We start from the raw sequence: 20,563 nt of genomic DNA on the forward strand, positions 1-20,563 counted from the left end.
ACAAACACACACTCTCTCTCTCTCTGCCCCTCCCCTCTTTCCTTTTCAATCACCCTCTCTCTCCAAACACATACTGAGGACAGGCCATGTAAGGATGTTAGAGAGATGGTGGCTGTCTACAAGCCAGGTGAAATTCCTCACCAGAAACCAAACTTGATGGTGGCATCTTAATCATGGACTTCCAGCCTCCAGAACTGTGAGAAAATAAATGTATGTTGTTTAAACCACTTGGTCTGTGATGTTTTGTTATCGCAGCCTGAGCAAACTAAGTACCTATAAAGCTTCAGAGGATTTTAAGCTGGGGCCCATGGATAGTACTGTGTTCTATAAAACTGTTTTAAATGTAATCATATGTAGTTTATGGATTTAGAAATATTATTCTGAGAAGGGCTCACCAGACTGCCAATGAGGCCCATGGCACAAAATAAACCTCTTTATATATTATTTGGGCAGACATAAAATAAGTATATGTGGTGTCAGTGTGATATGCCTCTCCAAGTGTTTTCAACCATAAATTTTACTAGGACCTAGTACATGCTAGTCTATAACCTTTAACTATATTAATATCTGTAGATCAATATAGATATAGAAGAGGAAGATTATTATGTAGAATTTTCTAAAATATTTAATTCTACCAGATACGTTGAGTGCGAGCCACTATGTTCTATAGTATAACTGTATATATAGGTACCATATGTGTGTACCATACATACCATAGTATACTACATAATAAGTATTACAAATTGTTGTGAACATTATGAGGGTAATTTCAACGGGCAACTAAAATATTATCAATAATATTTTAAAGCTGAACTGTAAGAGTCCTTCCAATAAAGCAGAGCTGCTGACATCTGAAATGGAAACAACTCACACCTTTGCAGTCAGTGCTTCGAGAAGAAAGCTAATGAATCAATGCCAATGAGCGGACTAGGAAAGTCAATCAAATATTTCTGCTGCACTAGGTGCTAGCCAGAATAAAGAATGAGTCAGTGGTTTATATACAGGTCTAAGGAACCTAAATACCATATCTGGGAGAAATCATTATCATCATCATCATCGTCACCTCCAGATCTGAGCTATCTCACAACTCCATCAACATCAAATCCTACCACCAAAAAAACCAAACAAACCAGTGCTTTATAAAATAAAGAATTGGGAAGAATTAAGCAAGCAGAGGCCAAGCTTTCATGGATATGCAAGTAAAATAGCTATGAAAATAGCCTTTCTGAGGGGTTTTCCTTTGCATTGCATTTGTACACAATTATATTTATAATTTATATAATTATATTTTGAAAGACGCTGCATAAGAATAGGCAATATATGAATAATACTACCAACCTTCAACAGTTCATCCTAACGACATGGAAAAAATATGGATAATATAAATAAAGGGAACTCTTATTTTATATAGTCTGTGCCCAATATCCCATTGAGTTGACTTTACTAGTTACTCTCAGACTAGCCTGCATTTGGGGAAGAGCAAGTTGCTATAGAATAATGATTTTAAAAAGATGTAAAAAACTAGATTAAACTAACATTTGTAGAATTCTTTACATTTTAAAAACGACTTTCACACACATTCTCTGAAGCTATTTAATAGTTGTCTATATGTGGTATACATTTTTACAAGCACGTCTATAACTAAAAGATTTAAAATTAGTTTCTTTAAAGTAAACTACCAAATTACAAATGGTTTTAGTATTGATTTCTATTAAGTATATTGTTCGGTCAGATGTCTGTTTGTGTTTGTTATATTGTCTAACACTACAGTTTAAGTGGACATTTACCTGAATCACTATACTGAAATTAATGCTAATTGGTATACAAAGTGATGAAGGAGAATGGACTATTTAATTGAGCTAGATGTGTAGAGGTATGCATGTTTTCAAGCATCGATTCCAAGAGATAAGAGTCATATTTTTCTTAGTGGACAGGTAGCCATAGAGATGGGGTAGCCATACAGTGGGGACAGTTCCTGGAAGATATACCCAAACATCTGTGCCCCTTCCTAGTCCTATTGAATGGGTCCTTTAATACTTGAACCTGGGCTTCCCTGGTGGCGCAGTGGTTGAAAGTCCGCCTGCCGATGCAGGGGACACGGGTTTGTGCCCCGGTCCGGGAAGATCCCCCATGCCGCGGAGCGGCTGGGCCCATGAGCCATGGCCACTAGGCCTGCGCATCCGGAGCCTGTGCTCCGCAACGGGAAAGGCCACAACAGTGAGAGGCCTGCGTACCGCAAAAAAAAAAAAACAAAAAACAAACTTGAACCTGATTGCAAAAAATGTAGGTAGCCACCCATAGGTCTCAAAACTAGCAGAGGGGAGATATATATAAAAGGACTGAGTCATGTGGTTTGTTATAGAAAGTGAAGTAACTAGAATGCGGAGTGCATACTAAGGGGTGATGGACAGGCCTGGGTGTGTGTGAGGTGGACAGGTCGGCTGAGTCCAGGTCATAAGAAAATTTGAATGCCAGGTTAGGGAGTCTGGAATTTGTTCACTAGTCAGTGGGGAGCCATGGAAAGCATAAGTTGATAACTACTTTTTAAAAAGTCAAAATTTCTTTAGAGTTTTATGACACAGATAGGAAGACTTTACCTGCCTTGTTCATCTTTGTATCCCCAGGACCCAAAAGATTGCCAGGCGCATAATAGGAATTCACTATATATTTGCTGAAGGAATGGAGGAGCCTGAAGGAGTCTCTGTAGAGAAATTACACAAGATTTAAAAGCCATTTAGGATTATTTCAAATTTGGGGAGGCAATTTGACCATATGCACCAAGACTCTTATAAATACTCCTGTCTTTAAATCAGTAACTCTATTTGTGGGACTCTGTTCTAAAGTAATAATCCTAAATGAGGAAAAGCTTTATGCATAAAGTGTATTACAATATTGCTTTTAATAGAAAAACATGGACATAATCAGCCTAACAATTGGGAAACAAGTTACTGTGTGCCTTCCTCCTGTGCGGTATTTAATATGCTGTCACCAAAATTATGATTATAAAGACAATACCAGAGGAAAACATTTATATTATTAAGTATAAATATAACAAAACTCTACCAAGATGCACAATTGAAGATAGAGTATGATTATAAATTATGGGAAGGGGGAATCTCTCTCAGTTAAAAGGGTTTTTCCCGGGGTGGTAACATTTTGTTTTCTTTCTTTTCCTCTTATCCTTCTGTGCGTTTTCCTGTTTTTCAAAATTACTTCATTCACTCAGCAAATATTTACTGAGAGCCCATTATGTGCCAGGCACTGCTCTAGGAACTTGGGGAAACATCAGTGAACAAAACACAAATCCTGTCCTCACGGAACTTACACATTTTAGTTGGAGAAGGCAGAAAATTAACAAGATAAGTCAATTAAGTGGCATGTTAGATGATTAGTGATCGGCAAAAAAAATAAGGCAAAGAAAGAGAATAAAGTCAATACTACATTTACTTTCTGACCTGGAGGGGGAAGATATTCATCCAGGTAAAAGGACCGAATTCGGAACTTGCGCAGCGGTAAGACTGAGAGCCCGGGATACGCCAGCCCTGCAGGTGACGCTGCAGCCCGGGCCGGGCGGGGCGGGTTTAGGTGGGGCGCGGGAGCGCTAGGTGAAGCGGGTCACGTGACGTGAGGGGGCGGGAGCAGGAGGACCACGAAAACACCGAGTTTGGCTCAGCACTTTCTCTCCAGAAAGGCGGGCGGAGCCGGAAACCAAACAAACGTCTTCTCAGAGCTTGGGGGCGGGGCAGGCGGGAGAAGACGGAGCCTCCAGAGCCGAAGCCTTCGCGGAGTTGGTTTTTCGGTTGCTGGTCGTTGTGGCCGAGGGGTCTGAGGTCGGGCTGAGACGTGGGGAGCAATGGCGACCTTTGTGAGCGAGCTGGAGGCGGCCAAGAAGAACTTGAGCGAGGCCCTGGGGGACAACGTGAAACAGTAAGAACTCCCCGGACGCAGCCTCCGGGTTTCCGCGCGGGTGCTCCCTCAGCTTCGGGCTGCCGACCCACTATGGAGTTGTCCCCCGCGGCCGCGAGGCCTGTGCAGCCCTCGCGTAGCGGGTGGCGGGGCCTCTGGGTTTCTCGGGCCCGGGAAGGGGCCGGCGGGCAACCCCGACTCACCCGGCTGGAGGGGCCGGGCCTCCCTGGTTCCCTCCGGAACCTCGCGGGCGCCTTCGCCCGAGGCTGTGCCCTGGGTGGGGCGGGAAAAGCTAACTCCACGCTTTCACGCCCAAGGGCCTGTTGGGCGACTGCGGCCCGTGCGAGGGTGCGGGACGCATGTGGCTGACTACCGGCCTGGTCTGAGCCGGCGCCGCGCAGGCGGCCCGCTCCCGAAGGGCTTCCTGGAGGCAGAGGCTTATTGAGCGCGGGTGTTGTGGGCACTGTCGGTAAGAGCGTGGACAGCAATTTCGGAAGGCAGACAGACCCTCCGGTGAAATAGTCACCGAACAATACTGCAGTTATAGTGATGAAAGCAGTAGCAGACATTTACTGAACACCTTTTAAGCGCTCTAAATGTATTATCTCATCTAATCCTCACAACAGAGATGTGAGGTAGGTGCAATTATCGTTCCCGTTTGATAGATGAGGACTGAGATTTTGAGAGGTTAAGTAACTCTTCAAAGTCATGGCAGGATTGGGGCCTTTGCGTCTGATTTCTGGCTCTGATACCTTACAGAGGGTTGCAAAGGACCCCAGAGACTCTCAGACAGACTTTCACCCAGTTTATAGCAGGGGACCGAGTACACAGTGGGGTCAGATGCTGAAATGGCCGAGTGTAAAATCAATAACTCAATACAAGGCTGAAGTCATAGAAGGAACCCTCTGAGGCACAAGGTCAAGTTTGGAAATTTTCAAAACATTGTTATTACAATTTTATTTTTCTAAAATATAAGAAGCAAATTTTAAACGTTTAAAAGTATAAGTCTTGTGTTGTTGCTAGATGGTTTCTGTGATATTCTACACGTTTGCATTACTTAACAGACACTCACCTTGAAATGATGTTTCTGGAGGAGCAAGGTGTTTGGGGGATCTTTCTTTTTCTCCAGCACTTTCTCCTTCTCATCTTTCTACTTTTCATTATGACTGGAGATTGAAGTTACTTAACTTGGATGTCATACGTGATCTTTGGAGTTTTGCCTTCTTGTGAAATTTTGGGGTGGCAGAGTCTACTTTTCGCCCTCGCAAGATAGATATGCAGAATTCCCATGTAAGACTTCTTAGAACACTCATGGCCTAAATGGAATAACTAAGAACAAAATACAATTTTTAAAGATTATTTTAATAGTAGGAACGTTAATAAATCAAACTACAAACACTAGAATTAAAATTTAATCATCTAATCTGTTATTTTGGCATAATTATTTAATTTTTTGTAAACATTGATTCCCAAAGATAAAATGTTCTACCTAAAGTTATATTTTAATATTCATGTTGACTTTGTCTCTTTCCTTGCTTACTTAATTAAAAATTCTTAATTATTTTAATGAGTAAAATTGACAGCTTTTACCTTCATTAATTACTATAGCTTATTTTTGTAATACAGCTGAAATTTACACTTTTTAAGCACAAAAGACTTTTCACTGGGTTACATCTAAGATGCTTACAAATATTTGAAAGTGAATGTTTCCATGTTACAATAAACCTGGCTTGTGTGTATAATTGATTGATTAGATGCGATGGTGAACTCTGTGATACCACACTCCTCACACAAGCTTGGAGTTACCAGAAATGTTGAAGTTAGCATTTCCTGTTTGGTCTTTAAAGGTCAACACTGGCTATCAAACGTTGGTCACATAGAGCTGCCAAAGCTAATTTGGTGCATCTTTAGCTGAATCTCCACTAACAACGCAATCAAAATATGCTTTTGTGCCAGGAACAGTTAATGATAACAGTGTTGTTCTCTAGTAGTTTCTTCCATTCTCTCATTGTCTTTTCCCCCTTCTGCTCCTTGAAAAGCGCTTCTTGGTTGAACAGTCTGTGATATTGCTATACAGTAATTTCTCACATTTCCTCCATGAGTAGTTAGCTTTGGTTTGTACAACGTGACCATTTAAATGTGGTCCTTGTTCGTAGGTAAAATATATAATAAGGTGTATAAGGAACTCAGATATGAGTTGCTTTCTATTTATGCAGTGGCCCTAATGTTCTTTATGTCAGGTTGTGTGCCCATGTCAGCTTGTAGAAAGAAATGAGCTTTGCTGGCTAACTCACTTTGTATAGTACCCAGTAGAGTTCTGGGTTCAAATGGGTGCCTAGTTTTTCGGATGATTTAGCCATATGTTATTTAATTTTCTTCAGGTATCTCAAGTGCTTCCTAGTCTGACCCATTTATACTCATCACCCATCATCCTCACCTACATAGAGGTTGACTAACTTTGTTTTTGGTATTTTTGAGGAAAACAGTCATTTGTCCATGGCTCTACAGCAAGTTAATACAGGGACCAGGATTGGGGAGCGAGTCTTCAACTTGATAGCCAGTGTTGGCTATTTGGGCTAGAAAGTTTGCCACTGGAAAAGATAGACAGCATCATGTTGGCAGAGCCTTGCCTTAGTTCTGGAACAAGTTCATACACCAAATATAAATATATTTGCCTCTTTCTTATAAAATAGGAACACAGGGCTTTTAAAATAATGAAGTTTTTCTCATGTTACTATCTTCTTTTGTTGTATAAAATGGGATAGGAAAAGACTTCTGTTTTTCTGTGGAGCTTTATTTCATTTTTTAGTTGTTCTTTGAAAAAAAAAAGCAGGGGTTGGGGCATTTAAGTGTTTGATGTTGGGAAGTTATTACTGACTGCTGGGTGTGACTAGTCACGTGGAACATGGTGCCAGGCTCTAGAACTAACATGTTTTGCTGTTGAATGAAATGGGTCTTGGGAAGCTTTAAGACGCCACTAAAGCTACGGGTTTTCTCCGGTGTGGGGGGGAAGGGGAGGATGAGGGCAAAGCACAGGAACCCAGGCAATTACATATATACTTAGTCAGACTTAAGCTAGTCTACATATGGGAGAACAGGAGAAACCCTGCCATGGGTATAATAGGTCAGTGAGAGCATTAAACCATCTCGTTTAGGAATCGCTGCTTTTTTTTTGTTCTTTTCTGTTAGAAACTCAAATGAGCATTAGAAAGTAGTTAATCGTGAATTGAAAGTGATTGTAAAACATACTAAGTAATTTTTAGCTCTGTTTCTTGAAGGAGGAGTAGCTTTCTTCAGCACGGAAACAAGGGGTGTGGATGTGAAAAGTAAAGTATTTTACTCCGATTTCTACTAATGTTGTTAAGGTATAAAAGATTGGATCCTTTTTTCCTACTAGTTAACTAGTAATTTTTATGATTAGTGGTTGGTTTTCACTTTAAAAACCACTAAGTTTCTCCTATGCTCAGGTATTTTTCTTTGTGGCGAGCTGTTTTAGAATCCCATTCAGCCAGGATAGATTAAAACTTGAGTTCATTTGAAAGGAAAGAGGTTGCCCAGAATTGGTATTAATGTCCATAAAATACATACACATTTTAAAATATAAATCTTTTTAAAATTGAGGTATAATTGACATATAACTGTATATTAGTCTCAGGGGTACAACATAATGATTCAGTATTTGTATATATTGCAAAATGGTCACCACAGTAACTCTAGTTCACGTCTCTCACCATACATAGTTTAAAAAAATTTTTTTGTGATGAGAACTTTTAAGATCTCCTCAGCAATTTTCAAATATGCAATATTTGATAATTTTAATAATACTTTAAAATATAAATCTTAAGTGTAGGTTTCTGGTGAGCAGGTCTTTTAGAAGGGCAGCAGTGAGAAAGGAAAGGTACAGCAGTGGTTTTTGGCTGGTTAACTCATGAGTCTGATTCTATGACTACTGCTCAGTCCCTTTTAGGGAGGACTTTCCGTCTTCTGACGGTATTCTGATTCCTAAGTAGCTTAAACAACAGAGATTTATTTTCTCACAGTTCTGGAGTCTAGAAGTCTGACATCAAGGTGTGAGCGTGGTTGTCTTCAGAGGCCTCTCTTGGCTTTTGCCTGCTGTCTCTCTCTCTGTGTCCTAATCTCTTCTTACAAGGACACCAGTCACACTGGGTTAGGGCCCACCTTGACGACTCCATTTTTACTTAATTACCTGTTTAAAGGCCCTACTTCCTAGTACAGTCACATTCTGAGGTACTGGGGGTTAGGGCTTCAACAAATGAATTTGAGGGGAATACAGCTCAGTCCATAACACTAGGGAATGCAAAATTTCCTTCCTTCCCTGGGAGTTGAGGCAGATAAGGTGAACTTGGGGAAGAAGCAAATCCTGAGGCTCTTAATATTGTTTCTGCCTCTGCAGATACTGGGCTAACTTAAAGTTGTGGTTCAAGCAGAAGATCAGCAAAGAAGAGTTTGACCTTGAAGCTCATAGACTTCTCACACAGGATAATGGTAAAATAATTACCTGGGGAGTTATTTTACTGTTCTGAAGTTTTCCCAGATTTGCAATAAATTAAAAGTTTATTTAAAATTTAAAAAATTTTTGGTTTTAGTGGTATGTAAGGTCATTTAAATAATGTGGATATTTAAAATTAAATGGAAAGAATGACAGAGTAGGGGATATCCAAAGTCCTTAAAAGCTAGACTGAAACAGTGGGTTCCTTATGTTGTAAATATTCTGTATTTGACTTGTGACAATCTTCCCTTTTTCAGTCCATTCTCACAACGATTTCCTCCTGGCTATTCTCACGCGTTGTCAGATTTTGGTGTCTACACCAGGTAAGGGAGTGGAAACACCTCCAGGGATGTCAGTCAGCAAAACCACAGAACGCTGGGCTTACTAGACTTTCACTTCCTTTAACAGACTTGTTTGCAAATGAAATGTTCTTTGAACTGCTCAGAAGAAACATTTTATTGTGTAATACAGATTCTTCTGTAGAACCTTTTTAAAGCAGGTGATTTCTCTGTCCTTTCATTGACTTTTGGTCTCTACCCCCCATTCAGCTGGGTTTAGATTACTTAAATAAATGAGAGGTGAGGAGGAGGGTAGGTGGTCAGGAGGAAGAAGCTGAGGAGTGAAGGGAGGGAATTTGGTGGTTAGGAGAGCGTTTCCATAGATATAGGGAAGGTAAAGTACTAGCATCTGGAAGGTTGGAGCTTCAGCATGTGTTTGGCAAACTATTGGTGAAGAACAAAGGTAGTAATAGCAGCATGTTGGGGAGGTATGTGGATGCTAAGTCTGTCACTTCAACCTAAATAAATAGGTATAGACAGAATGATTCCTTTGTCCCTAATTTTTTGGAGCTTAAGTGGTACAAGTCCCCTCTTTCAATTTTATTTTAATCAGTCAAAAAAAAAAAAACTAAATGCATTAAAACTTTGCCTCATGATAAAGCTTATCCTGGGCTCTTGTTAAAAACTTGAATTTACAGGTACCTCCTACTGTAGATTAAATTGAAGTTTTTGTTGTTTAAAGGGCCTGTGGTGATTCTGATGATCATTTATTAAAAGCCCGTGTTATCTAGAAGTGACTAGTATTTTGTATCATCCCCTTCTGCTAAGCTCTGTTGTAAGATAGAGATTCAGATGAGATCTCCTAAAGGCTTGTTCTCCACACTCAAAGAAGTCGCCATTGGTGTGAAGAATAATAAACAGTGAGCGTTGTTTACGGAGGTTGGTGTTAGAGAGGGAAGGCTGTTTTCCACCCCTCACCACACCCCTCACTGCACATTCTACACTGTGTCACATTTCTAATGTTTAATTTAAATAGAAATGGACTTTCGCCAGTTAGATCATAAAGATAATCCACTTCATTGTATAAAGTTTAATTTGATCAGAAAAGCCAACATTGTAAGGATTAGATCTTACTTTTTAGGTAGGTATATTCTAAAGTGGCACCCACCCAAAAGGTTCAGTGGGATGATCGGAAATAAAAACCTTGGTTGGGGCTTCCCTGGTGGTGCAGTGGTTGAGAGTCCGCCTGCCGATGCAGAGGATGCGGGTTCGTGCCCCGGTCCGGGAAGATCCCACATGCCACGGAGCGGCTGGGCCCGTGAGCCATGGCCGCTGAGCCTGCGCATCCGGAGCCTGTGCTCCGCAACGGGAGAGGCCACAGCAGTGAGAGGCCCGCGTACCGCAAAAAAAAAAAAAGTAAAAAAAAAAAAAAAAAACCTTGGTTGATAGGAGTCAAGGGGCTTGGGTTCAAGTTTAGGTTTTGCCACTAGCTTAGATAATGTAGTTAATTACTGAGTGTTCTTAGCATCCACATTTGTAAAATAGAGAGTAATATCTACCCTGCAGGATGATTAAAAAAAAAAAAAACAGATGAAAGAACATGCAAAAAGTGCTCTTAAAAAAAAAAAAGCCAAACAAATACGTAGTGGTGTTAGTATAAGTTTTGATTTTAACTAAATAAAGCCTTTGATATTCTTGAATGTTTGTTGTTGGTTAAAAATAAATGAAGAAACATTGGAATTTAGAAATTATTTCTCAAACACCCAAAATGTCTTCCCTTAAAATGAACTTAATATTTGCTGGCAACAAAGAGGTGATTTCTATTAAAAGTAAAGTATAGAAATACAGGTTTTTATACTTTACTAATTGTGATCAGGTTGGTTACTGTTTTTCTAAGTCAGGCAGGAAAGATGCTTTTAATAATGTTATTTATTGAATACTGTAACTGCAGTGCCTTAGACGCTTTACGTGCATTATCATTAATCCTCACAACAACTCTTCAGAGGTATTAGCCTCTTTTTTATATGCTAGGAAACAAACTTCAGAGGAGAGAAAACAAAACAAAATAAAAACGTACCTGAGGCCCTCTTCAGCTAGTAAGTAGAAGTGTTGGATCCAAACCAAAATCTGACTGCTGCTGTGAAGGCCTCCTTCCTTGGGGTCAGAGTCAGTCCTTGCCATGCTTTGCTTCCTCACCCAAGGTATATTTGGCCACTCAGCAGCAGCATCGCCTAACATCGAGTTCCATTCATCAGGGAAATCATCTAAGATTGACCGGCCTTACCAGGTGTGATCTAGGTGTGCCAAAGACACTTAAAGCGATGGAGAAGAGGAACTTGACTTCCCAAACAGTTCTTTTTTAGCTGAGGAACCAGGAAGATTTTTTCAAAGCTTTACGAACTCATTCTTCCAAAAACATCAAGATGAAATAATGTTTTGCTAGAATGATGGGTGATTTTTTTTTTTCTTTTCCTAAAAAAATTCTTTGGGATATTTTTTTCAAGTGTACTGTAATGAGCTTGTATAACTTTTGATTTTTTTTTAACACTAAACTATTATCTGTTCATGGTTTAAAAAAATATAGTACAGAGGGTCTTAGAATGAAAAGCTTCCCCCTCCTAGACCAGCTTGTTCTCAAAGACAACTGCTTTTGCTTTTTGTTCTTCTTATGGGACGTCAGTGGCTCCGTATAGTGTGCTGAAACGTCTTTCTGGATTGACTGGTTTTAAACATCCGTCTTGCCTTATTGCTCTGTGTTTTGTGAGATTTCCTCAATTCTTTCGTTCAGCCCTTCTGTCCAGTGCATTCTTTAATTCGGCAATTTTTGTAGCGTCTTCTTTTTGTTTTATGGATACCCATCTTCTCAAACTTCTCTGAGGATATGAATTAGAAATTATTCAAGTTCTTTGTGTTGCCTGAATCCTTTATCTCTAGGATCTCAATTTTTTTTTTTTCAGTTTAGTCTTTCTTACCATGTTACAGCTTATCATCAAATGTCTGAGAATCCACATTTACGAATGAAGCATAAAACCTGGAGATTGTGCTTTAGAGTGAGCTGACGGGAGGCCAGCCATTACAGTGAGGTTCCTCAAATGCCAGCTGCAGAGAACTGTGCTCTAGGGTACCAACATTCATACCAGCTACCCAGTAAATCCCAGAAATTTTGTTCTATTTAACTAGAGAAGAGTTCGCCATTCTCCTTTCCCTGCCACCTGTTTATACTGCACTGTATACAGGAGTGAGTGGGGCTGGTTTCATGGGGCCAGGAACTGTCCATGAACTTGGAAGGGCCTGCACTTGGTTTAGTGCTGTACTGTGGTTGTCTTGAAATTCTTAACTTTTGAGCAAGGAACCCTGCATTTTTGTTTTGTACTGAGTTCAGTCCTGGGGGTGAGGGAAGGGGTTTCTATGGATGACATCCTAGAACAAAGAATGATCTTCCATTAATCTTGTTTTAAGCTGTACTATCCCTTCTGGTTCGCACTGCACTCACCTTCTCCAAATCCAGATTCTTTGTGGATATCTACTAGTCAGGTTTATTTACTTCCACCTATTTACCAACCTTGCCAACTTAGGTCACAGCTTCCAAGGGTCCGCTTTGTAAGTTGGCTCCTTTTTAGCCCATCTTTGAAATTTGTTGAGATCTCATCTTGGTCTGCCACTCGTTTTGCTTTTTATCTGTGTTATGGATGTGTGCCATTTACTTTTTTGTGTGTGTGTGGTACGCGGGCCTCTCACTGTTGTGGCCTCTCCCGTTGCGGAGCACAGGCTCCGGACGCGCAGGCTCAGAGGCCATGGCTCACGGGCCCAGCTGCTCCGCGGCATGTGGGATCTTCCCGGACCGGAGCACGAACCCGTGTTCCCTGCATCGGCAGGCGGACTCTCAACCACTGTGCCACCAGGGAAGCCCCCATTTACTTTTTTCTACTATCATATTTAGTAGGGTCTTGGAAGAGAGAGGAGACAAATACATGTGCTTATTTCACCATCTTGAACTAGAAAACTCTGTCCTGCTTTTATAATACTACTGCTACTAGTAAGCAAACAAACGCCCAGTAAACAATGAAAAATGTGAAAAACAAATTTGTCTTCCTAAAAGAACAATTTTGGTTACAGCTAGAGAAAAACATGTGATTTGAGAGAAGTTGTGTTTAGGGAAGGAGAATGTTTTGTTTAGAGAAGGAGAATGAGAGATCTGAATTTAAGCATTTGTTCATTTTCATCATTTGAGCATTTCATACTTTTTTAGCCTAAAGTGAAAACAAACTTAGCAGTTATCAATTGTCATTCTTTTCTCTTATGATTGTTATTTTTCTGTCTTATAGAGGGTGCTGGATCTTTACCCTGGACAGGGGGTTCTGCAGCCAAACCTGGAAAACCAAAGGGAAAGAAAAAGCTTTCTTCTGTTCGTCAGAAATTTGATGTAGGTTGTTTAGTAGATCTTGGTAACGACTGATTTAAGCACTGGTGTGATGGAACTGGCTTTAGTTTTTTAATGAATATTACAATTCTGGTAGTAAAGTTGGAAAAAAAGGGCATGATTTGGGGAGAAAACGGTGTTATTATATTTGAATTTGGTGAAGAGGGTTTCAAAGATTGTGTCTGAATTTTTATTCCAGTTTGTTATTGTGTAATTATTAATATGTTATCATTAGTACCTAATGATTTTTCAGTAATTCAACAACTATGCCTGTGTCCTTTTTCCTCTTAAATATCTTTGTGGAATGAATAATGTTTCTCAGATTGAAGACTTCTGTTCCAAGGGTCCAGGAGGCCCAGAGGCCTCTGGCAGGATGCTGCTGAAGCCCCACTAGGCCTTGAGCCTTCTGGGGATCCTCAGAGAAATCTTGAAGGCATTGGGCTATAAAATTTGTAAACATTTTAGAATAACTTGCTTTTTTTTTTCTGGTTTATATCCAGGGAACACAGTTTCCCAAAAGTATCCCTTTTATAGATTTGACTGGGTATTGATAGCTTTATTCATTAACATCAACAAATATTTATTCATTTCTACCTTGGCTCTATGTTTTAAGTCAAGAATATTTGATCTGGAGGGCATCAGTATCTCCAGAGAGGTATACTTGGTTTAAAAAAGCATGTTTGATATAAAATACAGTTTTATACTTACTTGGAAAATGGAAAAACAACAAGTATTGCTTTTATAGTACAGACTTCAAACAGGACAAGCCATATTCGCTTCAAAATCTTGTGAGTTGGGCTTAAGCAAAAGCTACTGAGGCATATCTCCCACTGATTATGGAGAATATAATTGGGCTATCAGCATCTCCCAGAGGGAGGCTGAGATTTTATGAGCGGAAAAGATTGGGAAAAACTATTTTTAAAAAAACTAATGACTGTGTCTTAGAAAGATTCTGTGTTGAGAGTTGTCAGTAGAAGATAATGGTAAGAGTTACACTACCCTACATTATCTTGGAATATTTGTTATTAGATCTGTTATATTGGTTAGCTAGGTTTTTTTAGGGCTTTTCTTAAGCATTAATTATATATTTTTATTTTCAGAATCTGCTTACTTACAAGTATACTTAAAATACTCTGACTTGTTTGAAAATAGTTTTATATCTTCTCCTTCTCCCCAGTTGTTGTTTTTAGCACAGAGCCATATATTCTGTGATTACCGAGGTATTAACTGAATAGAATAAACTGCTATGCATAGTACTGTTATCCCCCATAACTCATGTCTTCATTATTACTATGTAATGGGTGTGAATCTGTGATTAGTTGTGCATGAGTTACTTTTTTTTTTTTTCTAACTCTTGTGGTATAGTTTTGGTGGCATTAATTTGTGGGATCTCAGGTCCAATTCATAGGTCACTTTTGTTTGTGTCTTATTACTTGCCACATAATGAATAATTTTGAAAAGTTTTCTTGCCCATAGCATAGATTCCAGCCTCAGAATCCTCTCTCAGGAGCCCAGCAGTTTGTGGCCAAGGATCCCCAAGATGATGATGACTTGAAACTTTGTTCCCACACAATGATGCTTCCCACTCGGGGTCAGCTTGAAGGGAGAATGATAGTGACTGCTTATGAGCATGGGCTGGACAACGTCACCGAGGAGGCTGTCTCAGCTGTGGTCTATGCAGTGGAGGTTGGTTTGCTGGTGGCAGAAACACTCTTACAGGTTGAATGTGACGAGCTTGTGTGAGTCATTCAAAGCTGGTACTGCAAGAAAAGAACTAAAATGTGACTCTGATCTCAGAATTGTCATCATTGAAAGTTGTTTTCTTTTGAGGGGAGAAACATCACAATCCAAACAATTGCCTTCAGTTAACAGACTAAACTTTTCAGAAAGGTTACCTGCATAACACTTTGGATGTTTAATTTCTCAACAAGGGGACAGTTTTTAAGCAAAAAAAAAAGAGATTGAGAATCCTAAAGATTAAAATCACTTGATGTCGCTGTGGTACGGCGTTTGAAGAGCATTATTAGACTTGGCATCTGAACTGTGGGATTCTTGTCTCAGCACACTCTTTCATTCATTCATTTTACTCATTTAGTTACTCGACAGAACATACACTGGGGTCTAGAGTGCACAGGTACTGACCGGTGATGCTGGGTCATTCCTTTCAATTCTCCGGGCCTCCGTTTCCTTGCCGGTACCTCAGAGATTATAATAGCTTTCTCAAGAAGTTATAAACATTTGAATCATAAGTTGTACCATGAAGTCCTGACATGAGCTGATCTTATTGGTAGAACTGAAACATCATCCCTGACCCCAGCACCCCTGTTAATAAGGGTAGGCTGGGACTGGTTCTGTCTCTATTTTCGCAGACATTCTCTGACCCTCTCTTAGGTACTTGGCTCCCACAAGGGCGAAGAGATATTAAATACCTAACTTTCTGTTTATTTCCTATATATCTTTTGTTTATGTGGCTTTTGAGAGAGCCAAGGTTCTTTTTATGCAAGGATTTTAGTAGATTGGGCACTGTAACCAATATGTTCCTGATGGTGAAACATTTTGTACCATTTTAAACCAAGCTTCAAGGTAGTTTGCTGCTTAAAAAAATTACTTATTTTTGTACTTTTATTTAAAGCTATCTGAACATCATTTTTGAGGGAGAGGAGCCAATTCAGAGATATAAAAACTTTAATAAATTTTAAAGTAGAACAAGCCCATCCTAAATAGAACTAAATAAAAATAGCATGTCTCCCTTTGCTCTTTTCTGTACCCTCGTACCCTGGTATGTATGGCTCTGTGGCTGTTTCGTGAATATTCGTCTGGTTTCAGGACTTGTTTGCCTGTCTCACATCTCCATCCACTAAATGCCAATAAACATTTTTTGGTCAAAGGAAGTTTTATGGTTTGCTTTTAAAGGGGAGTTCATGCTATTTTTCTCTTTTTTTTCTTGTTTTTACAGAATCACCTTAAAGATATATTGACATCAGTTGTGTCAAGAAGGAAAGCTTATCGATTACGTGATGGTCATTTTAAATATGCCTTTGGTAGTAATGTGACCCCACAGCCATACCTGAAGAACAGTGTAGTAGCTTACAACAACTTAATAGAAAGGTATGTGAAGTTTCTTGTGATCTTTGCATCCATCCTTCCTAATTGGTTACACTACTCTTCGGTAATAGACCACTGTTAAAGTTGGTTACTGGGGCTCTGTGCGTCTAAGGTACCTCTGAGAGCAGTATGGTTTTATTTTCTTGCATCCTTGCATGATAACCAGTGAATTCGTATGGTACTCTTTATGTTAGGAGTGAAGTTGTAGAGTTTGGCCGCTGCGTGTGGTTTAAAGTGAGTGCCCCCCACTTTCCGAAGTACAGTGGAGTAGTTCCCTGGGGCAGTGCGTCTGGATGGTTCCTGAGCGGTTATCACCTGACTGGTGGGGGGAGTGGGCCGGCTCTCACTCAGGAACGTGGCCTGTGCTTGTTGGGTCAAGGTTGGGTTTCTTGATGGTGGGAGGAGGAGCAGTAGGTGTCTCTCCAGGTCCTTTTCTGGCTTTTTTTAGCTGTAGCTCAAGATAGCGGCCTGTGCTGGGTGTCGTCAGGTTGCTCTTGGCATCCTCTTGTGCAGTTCTGGTCTCTCAGCTCTGATCTCTGGAACCTCTCTGTCTGCACTCCACTGTGGGCTCCCAGGACCTCTCTGATATTCTGAGTCATCCCTCTGAGATGACCTGGATTACCTTCATCCCTGTGTTGTCCCTTTTCAGGGAGAAGAGAGGTAAAGAGATGACAAGGGAGATAAAACTTCAGAGAAAAACGTGTGATTGGGAAGGCTGGCAGGAGTGACGCTGGGGAAGAAGTAATGGGCAGGGAAGGCAGGAGGAGTGACAGTGAGGGGTGTGGGGTGGGAAAGCCGAGCAGGGAGTTGAAGAGAGCAGATAGTGCTGACACCATGGGGAGGGCATGGTGCTGGTGCCTGTTTCATGGCCCCGAAGACCTTGAGACGGCTCACAGGGCTCATCTTGAAGATCACTGGCTTAAACTGGGTTCACTATTTAGATTGCCATAGGTGAGGATTTACTTTCTCAATCTCATTCAGGCATATCTGTTTGGGATTATTTGTTCTCATTTGTGAGTCATTCTTCTCTAGAGAAAAACAAACCAAAAAGAGTAAAAGAGTGGCCCCTCGTAGCGGGCGAGCGCTGGAGCGGTGTGTGACCCTGCTGGGCCTCCAGCTGCCCTCTCCCCCTGCCAGCCTGTCCCTGTGAGGCTCCTATCTCACCGTCGGCCGCTTGTTTCTCTATCAGCGCTGCCTTTGTCTGCTGCCGGAGCCCACGCTCGCGCTCCACTTGTGTTTTCGTTCTAGTTCCCTCCTCACTGTTGTTTCACCTGCGTGTTCTCCAGAATTGCATAGGTTATCTCCTACTGTATTACGATACAAAAATTATGTCTGACTTCCCAGCTGATGTTATATCTGGGTTCTATTTTGGGAAATTGGCAAGATCTGGATGAATTTTCTCCACCCTCCATTTTTGCCTGTTGCTTTTTTTGTGCTTTATTTTCTTTTCTTGCTTGTTATTTTTGATCCTGTTGTCTCCAGTATCATCTACCTTCCTCTCCAGGTTGGTTGTTTCCAATTTCATTTTCCTTTAATGAAGGTCTGTTACTTTTTTCCAACTAGAAGCTCTTCAAGGGCAGGGAACAATTTTGACTCAGTATCCTGACTTAGTATTTTAGCACTGTGGAGGGAGAAGGGTAAATGCAGTTGCACTGCATTTTATTTCCAGCCCAACAGATAGGCTGCCTTTAAAAATTAAAATTATAGACTACTTGTGTATACACTGGCTGAAAGATAACTGGATTTCTGATTCACGTTGAGATATATTTTATAGGAAGTATTCTAGCAGCCCATCCCTATTCCGTTTGTTCAGTTGTTTCCATCTTACTTACTGGGAATATTTCTGAAACATTTTGCTTCCAGCCCTCCAGCCTTTTCTGCTCCTTGTGCTGGTCAGAATCCAGCGTCGCACCTGCCTCCTGACGATGCTGAGCAGCAGGCTGCACTCCTGCTGGCGTGCTCGGGGGACACGCTACCCACGACTTTGCCTCCAGTGAACATGTACGACCTTTTTGAAGCTTTGCAGGTAACTCTTGGCTCCTTAAGGTTTACCTGGATTTATGGATAGGCTCAAAGTTTCTTCAAGTCTACAAAGATATTCACTAGCTTTTCCATTTCCTGGCTTTTGTTTTTCAGTTTCTGTTGTTTGTTATTAAAGCCATTAATAGTAACCTAATCTTTCAAACCCCCGGCTCAAGAGTCCTTCCTAACTTACCTCCCGCATCTCTCACCTCCCCAGTGAAAGAAAAAAAATCTCCTTGTCCCCTTATTTCTATCTCAGAGCCTTGTTATTTCCTTGTTTTCTTGTTATCTGATTTGGGATTAATTAGGTTCTGGCTTAAAACGTACAGGTTTGTGTGTCTTTTGTGTGAGTGTTTTGTTGACACAGATCTTACTTTCATTTTCTGTGTTGGAAAAATAAGTATACTGAAGTATAATGGGAGACGTGCTGATATGTTTTCAATCCCAGGTACACAGGGAAGTCATTCCTACACACACTGTATATGCTCTCAACATTGAAAGGATCATTATGAAGCTCTGGCATCCAAATCATGAAGAGCTGCAGCAAGACAAAGTCCACTGCCAGCGCTTGGCAGCCAAGGAGGGGCTCTTGCTCTGCTGAATTGGGATTGGAGGGTGTGGGACCCTCAGCAAATTCACTGATGATTGGGAATTGAATGCTTTTGGGGGCCACATTTCAAGACTGAAGTGTGTAGAGTAAATATAACCTTTCCTATGGAAAGGTGATAGTACATTTTGTGTTGCTACTGTGAAGCCATTAATAAATCTGATTTTAATAATGACCCGCATCTCTGTATGTATGTGTGTGTGTGTTCCCAGTTATGGGAATAGGCACTGAGAGAGTTCTGTGCCCGGAATGGTGCTGTTTAGGCATCTGAGGCCTCGTATGCTGTGGTCTGCATGTGAGGTAGGTGACATCCTAGAACAAAGAAGCTGTTATAACTTAGTCCCCACGATCAGCAGGACATCTCTGTGTTTGGAGACATCACGTATTCTGTATCTGGCAAGTCTAAAATTTCTGCTTTCCTCCTGAAGAAAGAACTGTGCTTTTAACACAGTGTTAAAAATCGGTTATCATTTTTAGTGACCAGTTTTATATATATATATATATATATATATATATTTTTTTTTTTTTTTTGTAACCAGTTTAATTTTTAACAGGTATACGTAGTTGCCTAAAGATTCATTCCAACTCCATAGAAAATAAGACTTAGAAATGCTGTGCTATTAGAGAAAATAAAGTCCTTTCTTTAAATTAAAAACCAAATCAAAACAATCTCTTAGAATGTCATTAACCTTATAAAATATCTTCTCATAACTCGTTTCTTTTATAGAGTTGTTAATGCCCAAAGACTTTGGCAGGTTCATCTTTTAATTATTCCTATAGGAGTCCATGTGAACATATTGGATTTATACTTGGTAATTCTCCTATTCTTATGAAATATCTTTTTCTATACTTTCAAATGGCAGTGTTACTAATAACTGTTTGTTTGTTTAGAGATATGTTGCTTTTTATTCAAGAGATGTTATTGGTGGATACATTAGAATGTACAGATGGGTTTACGTAGGTCTGAATAATATATGTATAGATATGTATATATGGTTCAATATCTGGATCTGTGTATTTGGTTTTGTACTTTAAATGCGACGAATAAACCTTTTGGGAGAAAACTTTTTTTGTTTATTAAAGTAAACGTATAAAGAATACCACCTTTTACAGAAATATGAAGAACCTTGCTTTCTGAGATCTTAGCAGAGACTTTTCAAAATAACGTACTACATGAGAAAGATTAAAAGCAGGTTCCAATTAAGGCATGTCATTTCTTCCTCTTGTGATATGTAGGTTAAGACTAAAAAGAAAAAATAAACAGCCTAGTTTCAGTTCTTGGCACAAGTCTGGAAAGTCCTTTAGAGTTTTCAATAACTCAAGAATTTTTAGGGTTTGTAAGAATTTGAACTGGTATCTAATTGCATATAGTGGTTTTGGCTTGGCCTATCCATGTATCTGAGTCTTAATGCTAAGTATGTGTTAAATTTCATGTGTTCCATAGATGGAGAGGCAGCTAGAAGCCTCAGACATGCCCTGCTGCCCACTGCAGTGGCAGGTTCCATAGAAATCTGTATAGCAGAGGGACCTCCAAACAGAAAAATTCCTCACTACTCCGTAGGACCTGGCCTAAGTCCCTAGTTGCCTACTCTGGTGGGACCACAGGACACCAGGACTCTTTTTGCCTCCAAGTTTCGGGCCTACACTCCAAGATCTACTTCCCATGCCAGTTTCCCTCAAGCATCATTTTGTACAGTGGAGAGATTGGGTTGAGG

At 40.3% G+C, this 20,563-nt stretch overlaps 1 protein-coding gene across 1 annotated transcript; it reads left to right on the top strand.

Moving 5' to 3' along the window:
• The first annotated feature begins 3,576 nt into the window (after nt 1-3,576).
• On the top strand, nt 3,577-19,029 carry TADA1 (transcriptional adaptor 1). Its single transcript, XM_024763640.1, has 8 exons — nt 3,577-3,927; nt 8,321-8,412; nt 8,674-8,739; nt 13,020-13,117; nt 14,591-14,800; nt 16,071-16,222; nt 18,083-18,245; nt 18,690-19,029. The coding sequence occupies exons 1-8, from the start codon at nt 3,854-3,856 to the stop codon at nt 18,840-18,842; spliced, it is 1,008 nt and encodes a 335-aa protein (XP_024619408.1). The 5' UTR covers nt 3,577-3,853; the 3' UTR covers nt 18,843-19,029.
• The last annotated feature ends 1,534 nt before the right edge of the window (nt 19,030-20,563 follow it).

This window comes from Neophocaena asiaeorientalis, unplaced genomic scaffold (assembly GCF_003031525.2).
Source record: "Neophocaena asiaeorientalis asiaeorientalis breed wild unplaced genomic scaffold, Neophocaena_asiaeorientalis_V1.1 scaffold912, whole genome shotgun sequence".
Classification (NCBI taxonomy): Eukaryota; Metazoa; Chordata; class Mammalia; order Artiodactyla; family Phocoenidae; genus Neophocaena; species Neophocaena asiaeorientalis.

Coding starts and splice junctions, on each gene's coding strand:
- TADA1 (XM_024763640.1), top strand. CDS start 3,854: ATGGCGACCTTTGTGAGCGAGCTGGAGGCGGCCAAGAAGAACTTGAGC. Junction 3,928..8,320: donor CTGGGGGACAACGTGAAACA/GTAAGAACTCCC, acceptor CTGCCTCTGCAG/ATACTGGGCTAACTTAAAGT. Junction 8,413..8,673: donor ACTTCTCACACAGGATAATG/GTAAAATAATTA, acceptor TCCCTTTTTCAG/TCCATTCTCACAACGATTTC.